This window comes from Saimiri boliviensis, chromosome 4, assembly GCF_048565385.1.
Source record: "Saimiri boliviensis isolate mSaiBol1 chromosome 4, mSaiBol1.pri, whole genome shotgun sequence".
Classification (NCBI taxonomy): Eukaryota; Metazoa; Chordata; class Mammalia; order Primates; family Cebidae; genus Saimiri; species Saimiri boliviensis.
The window spans coordinates 155,266,850-155,279,204 of record NC_133452.1 but is presented as its reverse complement, the minus strand read 5'-3'; the positions used below and the strand labels follow the sequence as shown (position 1 = coordinate 155,279,204).

Here is a 12,355-nt window from a genome sequence, read left to right as displayed (position 1 = left end):
CTGGTTATGCCTCATATCAAAATGAAAATAAATGTCCTTTTATCTAAAGCGAGGTGGCACTATTTTACAGTTCTGAGAGCGTGAAGCCAAGAGGTCAGTCTTCTTTTAAGTCAGCTAGCCTCACCCAAAGGATCTTTGAGGATGGCAGCCATCTCCCCACTGCTACAGCAAGTCGAGTGGTGAGTGAGAAGGCTGCGCTGAAATCATTAAGCAGATTCAGACTCTTGGCTTTTTCAAAGGTATTGCTACGTCTTCCTCAAATTCAACAGAGAATTCTGCCCAGAGCTCCACCCCAGGTCAACATAGCAAGATTTACTGAAAAGTTTGTCACAAAAGGTGTGAGACAAGCAATGAGTGGGAACCTCAGAGAATCTGAAGAAATAGATATGAAATTATTCTGCCTCAAGATGTTTATATCAAATGTGTCCTTGCAGCACGCAGCAAATGGGAACGTAGCCTTCCTGAGTTGATTTGTAAAGCAGTAGCCATAGGCTTTCTTCTCTCTACACAGTGTTGCAGTAAGAAGGGTAACAGAATCTTTTCTCATTTTCCCCAGGGATAAGGTAAGTCAGGGTAAGGCTAGGTTTTGCTTCAGTAACAAATAAACCTCAAGTTCTCAGCAGCTTAACCTAACAAAAGTATACTTCTCACTTGTGTCACAGCCTGAGGCAGGCTCCTCTTAGCAGCTCTCTAAACACTGAAATCAGACCACTTTAATGAAAACCCACAATTACTTTTGCCCCAAATTGATACAGCTTGTGATGATGCCATCTGCATTTTGTACCTTCAAGGTCACTTTGGAAAGGGGAAGAGAAGACGAGAGGAAACTCTTTAACTTTGAAATGCACAGGCTCAGCCCGGTGCGCTGGCTCATGCCTGTAATCCCAGCACTTTGGGAGGCCAAGGTGATGGATCACAAGGTCAGGAGTTCGATACCAGCCTGACCAACATAGTGAAACCCTGTCTCTATTAAAAATACAAAAATTAGCAGGATGTGGTGGTGGGCACCTGTAATTCCAACTACTTGGGAGGCTGAGGCAGGAGAATTGCTTGAACCCAGGAGGTGGAGGTTACAGCGAGCCAAGATTGTGCCACTGCACTCCAGCCTGGGTGACAGAGCAAGACTCCATCTCAAAAAAAGAAAGAAAGAAATGCACAGCCTTAGAAGTGGGCGACAAAAGCATCCCTTCTGCTTGAAGTTCCTTGTCCAGGTCTAGTCAAGGGTCCCCAACCCAACTGAAAGCAGGTAGGGAATGTAGAGGAGTCCACCACTATTTGGGAAACATTAACTATTTCTTCCGCCAAGGACTCTACTCAGAACCATTCCCCGTTAACACCCTGGACTGGTTATTTTCATGCAAATGAAAATTGGTTCTTCCTCACAGGAGATTGGGCTCATACGATATAGACAGTGGTTGGCATTACTACTGACAGGGAATAATTTTTTTCTTGCTCCTCTCATATAGCTGTCCATAAAATATTTTATTTTTATTTTTATTTTTATTTTTTGAGACGGAGTTTTGCTCTTGTTTCCCAGGCTGGAGTGCAATGGCGCGATCTCGGCTCACCGCAACCTCCACCTCCTGGGTTCAGGCAATTCTCCTGCCTCAGCCTCCTGAGTAGCTGGGATTACAGGCATGCGCCACCATGCCCAGCTAATTTTTTGTATTTTTAGTAGAGACGGGGTTTCACCATGTTGACCAGGATGGTCTCGATCGCTTGACCTTGTGATCCACCCTCCTCGGCCTCCCAAAGTGCTGGGATTATAGGCGTGAGCCACCATGCCTGGCCCTGAAATATTTTGATTTGAGATTCCATCTGCAACAGAGTAACAAGAACTCATTTTTTTTTCTTCTTGTGGTGCTAAAAAATTGACTAGTCAAATATATATGGTAATTTTTGGAAGCTTATTAATAAAAATGCACATAAATCATGAAAAGGTGGAATGCTGGCCCAAGAACACTGCATCTAATTTACACGGACGGCAGTCAGTTCCCGGAATAGCATTGCAACTCCCATCACTAGGGTCACGTTTACACGATGCTCACTTACCCAGGACCCGTCTCAGGGTGGGTGATACCATTAAGGACGAAGTGGGAGTGCTTAAAAAGCAACTCGATTTTCTGATTTGAATTTCTCAGAGAATATCAAACACAGATTCTTTTCATAATCCACAGAGTCACTTGTTTGTATGCTTCTCTCCTATCTAATCATCTCACATACCACGGTAAAACTGTTTTTACCCCTACTAGAATAAAACGCTCTTAACATGCGGCCAGTACAGCTTTCTAGTATCATTTCTGTCTTCCCAGTTGATCCATCTAAATTCTCTTCCATCTGGGGAAGGCAGGGAAGAAAAGGGTTAAAATCAAGTAGACAATTACAAAATTCCCTTGAGCAGTGGGGAAACAGGAAGCTCTGAACACTCATGCATTAATAATTTGCACCCTCAGGCCAGGCATGGTGGCTCACATGGGTAATCCCAACACTTGGGGAGGTGGAGGTGGGAGTATCGCTTGAGGTCAGGAGTTCAAGACCAGCCTGGACAACATGCTGAGATCGTGTCTCTACAAACACTAAAAAAGATTAGCTGGGCATGGTGGTCCACACCTGTGGTCCTACCTACTTGGGAGGCTAAGGTGGGAGGATCATTTGAGCCTGGAAGGTCGAGGTGGCAGGATCATTTGAGCCTGGAAGGTCAAGGTGGCAGTGAGTCATAATCATGCTGCTGCACTCCAGCCTGGCTGACAAAGTGAGACCCTGTCTCCAAAAACAATTCAAAAGTAAGAAAAATAAATAATTTGTGGCCCATCACATTTGCAGGTCCTGCAATCCCTTGGAAGCATCCTGCATACTCCTGGTACTTCCTGACTCTTCCTACGGGCCTACTTCTTTAATAACTCCCCACACCTGAGAAATAGGAAGGCTTTTTATGCTGTTGGTGTGAGTGTAAACTAGTTCAACCATTGTGGAAGGCAGTGTGGTGATTCCTCAAGGATCTAGAAATAGAAATACCATTTGACCCAGCAATCCCATTACTGTGTCTATACCCAAAGGATGATAAATTATTCTGTCATAGAGATATGTGTACACATATGTTTACTGCGGCACCGTTCACAATAGCAAAGACTTGGAACCAGCCCAAATGCCCATCAATGATAGACTGGATAAAGAAAATGTGGTACGTATATACTATGGAATACTATGCAGCCATAAAAAAGGATGAGTTCATGTCCTTTGCAGGGACATGGATAAAGCTGGAAACCATCATTCTCAGCAAACTGACACAGGAACAGAAAACCAAACACCATGTGTTCTCACTCATAAGTGAGTGTTGAACAATGAGAACATTTGGACAGAGGGAGGGGAATGTCACACACCAGGGCATGTCGGGGGATGGAGGGTTAGGGAAGGGATAGCAGGGGATGGGGGGGATAGGGGAGGGATAGCATTAGGAGAAATACCTAATGTAGCTGGCGGGGTGATGGGTGCAGCAAACCACCATGGCACGTGTATACCTATGTAACAAATCTGCAAGTTCTACACATGTAGCCCAGAACTTAAAGTGTAATTTTAAAAAAAACTCACCACACCCCTTGAAATCAGAGGCCTAGATATGAAGTTATACTTAGGAGTGGCTTTGAGATTGCAAGAGAGAAATGGAAAAGTTAAAGTGGAGGTAGAAATAATTTTGAAAAGGAAATGAAAATCAGAATTCTTCTAAGTAGAAAACACCTACTTTCTACCCAGTCATGAAGGAGAAGTTGAGTTTTGGTAACTTCGTTTCCCATTAATTCAAAATTATGATGCAGAGTTTCCTTTCACGTTTTCCTATTTTCCGCCCCATATGGTGTATTTAGTCTTTGTCACTTCGTCTCACAAAGAATCCCCATTGCTCTTGCGGGTTATGCATCTTCGTGGGCAGCCTGTTCCCGCAGACTCTGCAGCGACTCGCAGTCTCTGTAGTCCTCTCCTTCACAGATGTGGTGACAACTGGCTCCTCTGCAGCTCTCTGATGCTAACCCTCCTGCTCAGGAGCGCCCAGTCCTGCCTGTATATTGCAATCATCTGGAGAGCTTTGAAAAATCCTAGGACCCGGGTGCACCTCAAACTCTTTACTCTGAGCATGATACCCAGCCATCTGTATTTCGTACAGTCCCTTAGCTGACTGCAATGTGAAGCCAAGGTTGAGAACCATGGCTGTAGCCCAGTCCCTCTTTTTTTTTTTTTTGAGACACAGAGCAGCTTGGCCAATATGGTGAAAACCTATCTCTACTAAAAATACAAAACTTAGCTGGGTGTGATGGTGTCTGCCTGTAATTCCAGCTACTCGGGAGGCTAAGGCAATTGCTTGAACCCAGGAGACAAAGGTAGCCCAGTGTCTTTTTTTTCTTTTTTTTTTTTTTTGAGATGGAGTCTCACTCTGTTGCCAGGCTAGAGTGCAGTGGCATGATCTCAGTTCACTGCAACCTCTGCCTCCTGGGTTCAAGCGATTCTCCCGCCTCAGCCTCCTGAGTAGCTGGGTGCTCAGGTGTGTGCCACCACACCCAGCTAATTTTTGTATGTTTTAGTAGAGATGGGGTTTCACCATGTTGGCCAGGATGGTCTCAATCTCTTGACCTCGTAATCCACCTGCCTCAGGCTCCCAAAGTGCTAGGATTACAAGCATGAGCCACTGCGCCCGCCTAGCCCAGTGTCTCTTAAACTTTAAAGGGTATCAATTCCCTGGCAGTGCCGGTGAAAAATGTAGGTTCTTTTTTCTTCTGAGAGGTTCTAACTTCCCAAGTGTGAAGTTAGGTTCAGTAATCCGTTTTGTAAGCACCTTGAGGGAATGCTGATGCAGATGGTTTTCAGAACACCCTTGGAGAAACACGGCTCTCCTGGGGCTCAAATGCTGAGTTACATCATGCTGCTGCTTCTATAAGCATTTAAAATAATTGTTATCAATATTATGGGAATTTTATTTTCTTTCTTTTTTTAGAGATGGGATCTCACTGTGTTGCCCAGGCTGGTCTTGAACTTCTGGGGTCACATGACCCTTCCACTTCCACCTCCCAAAGTGCTGGGATTAAAGGCATTAGCCACTGTGCCTGGCTGGAATTTTCAAACATACATAAAAGTAGAGATAATGGTATAATGACTGTTCTGGTCATCTATTGCTGCATAACAAATTACTTTAAAATTCGGTTGAGACAACAATCATTTCGTTTGCTCATCAGTCTGTAATTTAGGCAAGACTTAGCAAGGACGGCTGGTCCTTGGTCCATCTGTCATCAGCTGGGGTAGCTCAAATGGGGCTGGATGATCCACTTCCAAGATGTTTCACTCACTTGTAACAGGCAAGTTAATGCTGGCTATTGGCTGAAAGTCAGCTGGGATGGCTGGACAGGGATCTTGTTTTCTCTCTGCTTAGTTCTCTTGAGAAGACTGCTTGAGCTTCCACATGGCATGGCAGCTAATTTCCAAGCGTGATTGCGCCAAGGGGCAGAAAGTAGTGGCAGCTGCCACTTGTTTAAGGCCTGACCCAAGAAACTGGCATAGCATAATTTCCTTCAGATTCTGTTGATCAAATCAATCAAGGCCCAGATTCAAGGGTGCAGGAAACAGATCCTATCGCTTGCCAGAATAAGTGTTGGATTTGTGGCCATCATTAATCCATCACCCAGCTTTACTGACATCTACTTTTGTACATTGGCCTCTTCCTATTCCTGAGGCCAGGCGGTCTGCCTTGAACCCAGTTCTGCAAGCAGATTCTACCTTTTTGAGTTGATCTAAGTCCAGTCAACTTCCTTGAGGCCACCTTTCCCCTGTTTTGTTTGGATCTCTGAAAATGAACAGCCCTTTGATTTCCAGTCTATTCTTTGCCTGCCATTCGGGTTCCGTGATTCTGGGTTGTAGAGCTCCCCAGTATCTACTCTGCATTGTCTCACCAATCAAGAGTTGAATGTCTGCTTTTCTCTACACTTCTTCCTCGCCTCTGGAGCTAGGTTTATTCTTCTAGTACCTTTTCCCATTCAACAAAGACGTGGCATTGTTGAAACTGTACCTTTAGGTCCTGATTCCTCCAGGTCAGCCTCGTACCACTGTAGTTAGCCTAAGGTTTTTTAGGCTGACTGACAGCGTCATTGACGCCATGGCAACCCCCAGGACCTGCATGTACACCTCTGGAGGGCCTTCCAAAATTAGAAAACCTGAAGTAGCTGGAAGATCATGAAAAACAGAAGGACGATCAACCCCTGTGGCACATAACTAACCTGAGACATTCTTCTGTTGTTTCTTATTCTGGCCTCAGTTGACAAGGCCACTGGACTTTGTAACTGACCTTGGTCAACCTTGTGACTGCACACTCTACGACCCCCTCCCAGCTTGCAAAAATGTGCCCTAAACTGTAACTTCTGTAACTTTCCACTGCCTTCCCCACAACCTATAAAACCAACTCCTATCCCACCGCCCTCTGCTGACTCTCTTTTCAGACTCAGCCTGCCTGCACCCTGCGTAATAAACAGCCTTGCTGCTCACACAAAGCCTGTTTGGAGGGTCTCTTCATTCAGAGGGTGAGTTTCAACAGTTAGAACATGTCGGTCATCTCTGAGGTAGCTCCAATCTACATAACTGTCCTTGCTCCTTACCACCTTTCTTCATTTAAATCACAGAATCTTAGAATTCCAGGGCAGGAAGGGGCCTCAGACCATCTAGAACACAACCTCAAGTTTTACGGATAAGCACATCTGTGTTCCTTCCCCATATTGCCACCTTGATGCCCTTTGATTTGGAGAACAAGGTTTCAGTTCATCTTGGTAAAATGACTTTCCTGTTCTCCCATTCAAAACATCTATTTTTCTGGAAAAGAAGGAGGAGGAGGAGGAGAAGCAGAAGAAGAGGAGGTGGAAGGAGAGGGAAAGGGGGAAGGGGAGGGGGAGGGGGAAAAGCTAACTTTATATCCCTGAAAATTGCTAGTGGGTAAAATTGGGTGGGGTATGACAGAAAGATGTCTCCATGTTTTTTCTGTATTAAAAGAAAAATAAACCTATTTCCGAATTATTTGAACACATCCATGCATCTGTATGCTCTTTGTGCTTTCTGCAGAACAGCCTTGAAGGCTGAATAACTGGAAAACAACATTGCTGTTTTCCTACTATGCTGTTAGAAAGAGGGAGTGTGCTTCTGCGACAAGGATAATGAAAGCGTAGGACTGTGGCTTCCAGGGATGCGTCTAGCAATTGCAGCGATCCGAGTAAACAGCACAATACTTGCTTCCAAATTAATGGAAGTGCACCTGGGGAAGATGAGGGTGAGAAGATGAGGGCTCCTTCGGCTGACTGGGCCCCTGCTTTGTACCGTGGCTTTCCAGCCTGAGCTCAGTGACAGATGGGGAAAGTCTTTTGTGGATGTGGAAAGAGAGTTAACTTAATTTGATTCTTAAAACATTACAGTTTAGTATAGTTTTCTACTCCACCAGTGGCGTCTCCTCAAAAGCCTCAATTCTTTGAGCAGTGTGGTACACCACAAATGTTGATTATATGGCATACAGCAGGTACACCATACATGTTGACGCCTTATAATCAGTGGTATACGCATGTGCATACACACACAGCCTCTGTCACTCTTGAGATTGTCCTAATTCATTGAGACAACACATGAATTGAGTGACTGTTGTGTGTAAGGCACTGCCTTAGATAGGCCCTGCAGATACAAAGTCACACAAACTTGAGATTCTGTATCTCAAGGGTACCAATAAATAAATCTATAATTATTTTCAAATACATTAAATGAAATAATTGGTGCCTTTGAAGATGGACTGTTTCAGATTTAAAAAGAGCATAATGCTATCACTCATTAAGGGTCTTATTAGCAGCCCTCTTTTTTTTCTTTCTTAACATTTCCTTCTTTCTTTCAGGCTTGGCCTTTGGGGAGTCAAAATTATGTTCCCTAAAACAGCCTTCTCAGTCAGGCTCCTTGGTGGCTCCCTTGTTATTTTTATGATATTGACTCAAGGAAGCATAGCCTTTGAGAGCTGGAGGGAACACTGGATACATATCCCTTTCCCAGTTTTCTCTTTGAAACACGTGTCATGTTACTTTCCATTTCGTTATATATATTGCACAGCTGTTCAAGTTCTGCAAGTGGGGAAGGTCATTGATATAAATAGGGTACCTCACCAAAAGAGGAGCCCGCTCCCGGGACCTCTGGAAGAGAAGGACCTCATCCTGTGAGTGCTGCCATTGTTAGGAAGATGGAGATTTCCTGCTCCTCCTCCCTCCTTAGACATTACAAATGGAAAGGGCAAAAAGAATTATGGGAATTGAGGGGAGGCAGGCGGAGGACTCTGAGAAGCGAATTCCTTTGTCAAGTTATGTCCTGAGACTGGTTTGATGTCTCCAAGGTTCATGTTCTTGGAAATGGCTCAGAAAAATGTTTTTAATAAGCAGATTCCTTGAGGAGAATATAGGCGTGTCTCCCAATATGATTAACTTCCTTTAAAAGCACAAAAACACATAATCCAAGGTGTTAATCATGAGGTCTGTAGTCAGAAGGTCACCAGAGGCCTGGAGCACAGTTTAATCAGGTTGGCTAAACAAAGGTTTGACCAGGTGCAGTGGCTCATGCCTGTAATTCCAGCACTTTGGGAGGCTGAGGTGGGAGGCCTTCAAAGGTTCGAGACTAGCCTGGGCAACATAGCTGGACCCCCATCTCCACAAAAAATAAAGTTAGGGTTGGCAGATCACAATGACTTCAAAACTTAGTTGCTTTAAAAAGTGATGTTTTATTATTTATCATCACAATTTTCTGGTTTGGTGAGGCAATTCTACTGGTCTTGTATGGGCTCATTTATACAGCTGTATTCTGCATCCCCTAGTGGGTTACCTAGAGGCTGGGTTTAACTGTGATGCCTGGGATGTCCTGATCTCTCTCTTGCTGTAAGAGCTTTCATTGTCAAAGACAAGAGACTGCGTTTCTTCACAAGGCAAAAATAGCATTCCAGGCCAGGAGCGATGGCTCATGCTGGTAATCTTAGCATTTTGAGAGGCCAAGGTGGACAGATCATCTGAGATCAGAAGTTCAAGACCAGCCTGGCCAACATAGTGAAACTTCCTCTCTACTAAAAATACAAAAATTAGTTGGGCATGGTGGCAGGCGTCTGTAATCCCATCTACTTGGGAGGCTGAGGTAAGAGGAGAATCACTTGAATCCAGTAGGTGGAGGTTGCAATAAGCTGAGATCACACCACTGCACTCTAGCCTGGTGACAGAGTGAAACTCCATCTCAAAAAAAAAAAAAAAAAAAAAAAAAAAATAGCATTCCAAGAGGGAAAAACCCAAAATGCAGATACTTATATAGCCTTTGTTTGCATAATATTTGTGGATGCCCTATTGGCCAAAGTAAGTTACCTAGTCAAGCCCAGAGTCAGTATGGTGGAGGACTGTGCGACGGCATGATAATCAGGAAGTATGATTCATTGGGAGCCACGAATACAGTTATTTTTTGAAAAATTCAAGGGTTAGGGGCATTGACCTCCCTATGCAGTTGAAAATTCATTTATAAGTTTTGAATCCCCCAAAACTTATCTACTAACAATAGCCTACTGTTGACCAGAAGCCTTACTGATAACATAAGCAGTTGACTGGCACATATCTTGTATGCTCTGTATTATACACTATAGTCTTACAATAAAGTAACTTAGAGAAAAGAAAATTTTAAAAATTGTTATTAAGAAACTCATAAGAGGCTGGGTGTGGTGGCTCACACCTGTAATCCCAGCACTTTGGGAGGCTGAGGTGGGTGGATCACAAGGTCAGGAGCTCAAGACCAGCCTGGCCAACATAGTGAAACCAGGTCTCTACTAAAAATACAAAAAAAAAAAAAAAAAGAAGGAACTCCTAAGAATGAGAAAATATAAAGGTCTTTATCCTCATGGTCTTTCACTAAGTAGGCTGAAGAGAAAGAGGAAGAAAAGGAGTTGGTTTTGCTGTCTCATGGGTGGCAGAAGTGGAGAGATGGAGGAAGTCAAAGGGGAGGTAGGAGAGGCAGGCATATTTAGTGTAATTTTATTGAAAATATGCAGGCTGGGCGCGGTGGCTCATGCGTGCAGTCCCAGCACTTTGGGAGGCCAAGGCGGGTGGATTACCTGAGGTCAGGAGTTCCAGACCAGCCTAGTCAACATGGTGAAACCCTGTGTCTACTAAAAATACAAAAAATTAGCCCAGATGTGGTGGCAGGCGCCTGTAATCCCAGTTACTTGGGAGGATGAGGCAGGTGAATCACTTCAACCTGGGAGATGCTGGCTGCAGTGAGTGGAGATCGTGCCACTGCACTCCAGCCTGGGCGACAAGAGCAAAACTCCATTTAAAAAATAAAAAGAAAAGAAAAAAATCCATATAAATGAACCGGCACAATTCAAACCTGTGTTGTTCCAGGGTCAAGTGTATTTCATTCACCACATTCTGTTCTCTGGCCTCTATGATTCAATTCCCTCCCTCATGGAAAATAAATTCACCTTTTACCAGGACTCAAAGTATCACCCAACCAATAGCATCAGACTCAAAGTCCATCATCTTGTGATCTATATTAGGTCTGGAAGCAGATGAGACTCCTTGGGTGCAGATCCTCAGATGTAACGTCTCTTGATTTAGAGGACTGTGAACGAAAAATCATCTGCCTCTTTCACACCAAATGTAAAATGGTGAGATGAGTCAGTATTTACTCTCACTAAAAGGGAGGAAAAGGCTGGGCACAGTGGCTCACGCCTGTAATCCCAGCACTTTGGGAGGCCCAGGTGGGCGGATCACCTGAGGTCAGGGGTTTGAGACAATCCTGGCCAACATGGTGAAATCCCGTTTCTACTGAAAATACAAAAATTAACTGGGCATGGTGGCACGTGCCCGTAATCCTAGCTGCTCAGGAGGCTGAGGCAGGAGAATTGCTTGAACTGGGACCCAGGAGGTGGAGGTTGCAGTGAGCCAAGATTGCGCCACTGCATTCCAGCAGCCTGGACTACAGAGGGAGAAAAAAAAAAAAAAGAGGAAAAGAGGGACATACATGTCAGTCACTGTTCCATAGCAACTCTGATATTCAGCTGGCCCAATGTCAGGGTTAGATTTTTCTATTCCAAGAGCATGGAATATTTCTTTCTTTCTTTCTTTCTTTTTTTTTTTTGAGACAGAGTCTCGCTCTGTTACCCAGGCTGAAGTGCAGTAGCACGATCTTGGCTCACTACAACCTTTGCCTCCTTGGTTCAAGTGTTTCTCCTGCTTCAGCTTCCTGAGCAGCTGGGACTACAGGCACGTGCCACCACACCCAGCTAATTTTTGTATTATTAGTAGAGACAAGGTTTTGCCATGTTGGCCAGGCTGGTCTCTAACTCCTGACCTCAGGTGATCTGCCTGCCTCGGCTTCCCAAAGTGCTGGGATTACAGGCATGAGTCCTCATGCCCGGCCTGGAATATTTCTTGACGATCAGGAATTGGTTCTACTCTCGAGGATTTGATCCCTAGAGCATTTCCAAATTATAGAAAAAAACAACATTTTAGGCCAAGTGCAATGGCTCACATCTGTAATCCCAGTACTTTGGGAGGCTGGGGCAGGAAGAATTCTTAAGGCCAGCCTGGCTAACATAGCAAGACCCCAACTCTACAATATAAAAATAAAACCAAATGAGTCAGGCACGGTGGCGTGCATCTATAGCCCCAGCTGGTCAGGAGGCTGAGATGGGAGAATTGCTTGAATTCAGGAGTTTGAGGCTGAAGTGAGCTGTAATTGTGCCACAGCACTCCAGCCTGGGTGACAGAGTGAGACCCTGTCTAAAAAAAATTAATAAAAACTTATTTTTCCTATTCTCATTAGCTGGGCATGGTGGTGGGCACCTGTAATCCCAGCTACTTGGGAGGCTGAGGCAGGAGAATTGCTTGAACCCAGTAGGTGGAGGTTGCAGTGAGCTGAGGTTGCACCACTGCACTCCAGCCTGGTTGACAGAGCAAAGCTCTACCTAAAAAAAAACACACAGATACTTACATAGCCTGTTTGCATAATATTTGTGGATGCCCTATTGGCCAAAGTAAGTTACCTGGCCATGTGCAGAGTCACTATAGGGGAGGACTGTGTAACGGTATGGTCCTTAACACTTCTGACATCAAATGTGCATGTGAGTTTTCCCTACACACCAAGAAATTCTCCAGCAGACACCATCTGGGTGTCCAATAATCTAATTCGTTCAGACACTAGCTACCTGGAGATAGCATCAGCTCCTGTAGGTTAACGGCTCAGTTCCAGGGGACCGGCCCCACTTCAGATGCCAATCATAAGCCCCATGTTATGACCTGTGCTTCTGACTGACTGGCTATAAAACAGGGTTTCTATG

At 44.6% G+C, this 12,355-nt stretch overlaps 1 protein-coding gene across 1 annotated transcript in view; it reads right to left on the bottom strand.

Moving 5' to 3' along the window:
* The window catches only part of LOC120361143 (uncharacterized), a gene marked incomplete at its 3' end in the record, with an annotated part of 59,440 nt that overhangs the window by 22,442 nt on the left and 24,643 nt on the right, over nucleotides 1-12,355 (bottom strand). Inside the window, 2 exon segments of the mRNA XM_074397116.1 lie at nucleotides 2,053-2,123; nucleotides 2,224-2,337. Coding sequence (XP_074253217.1) covers nucleotides 2,053-2,123; nucleotides 2,224-2,337 — 185 coding nt within the window.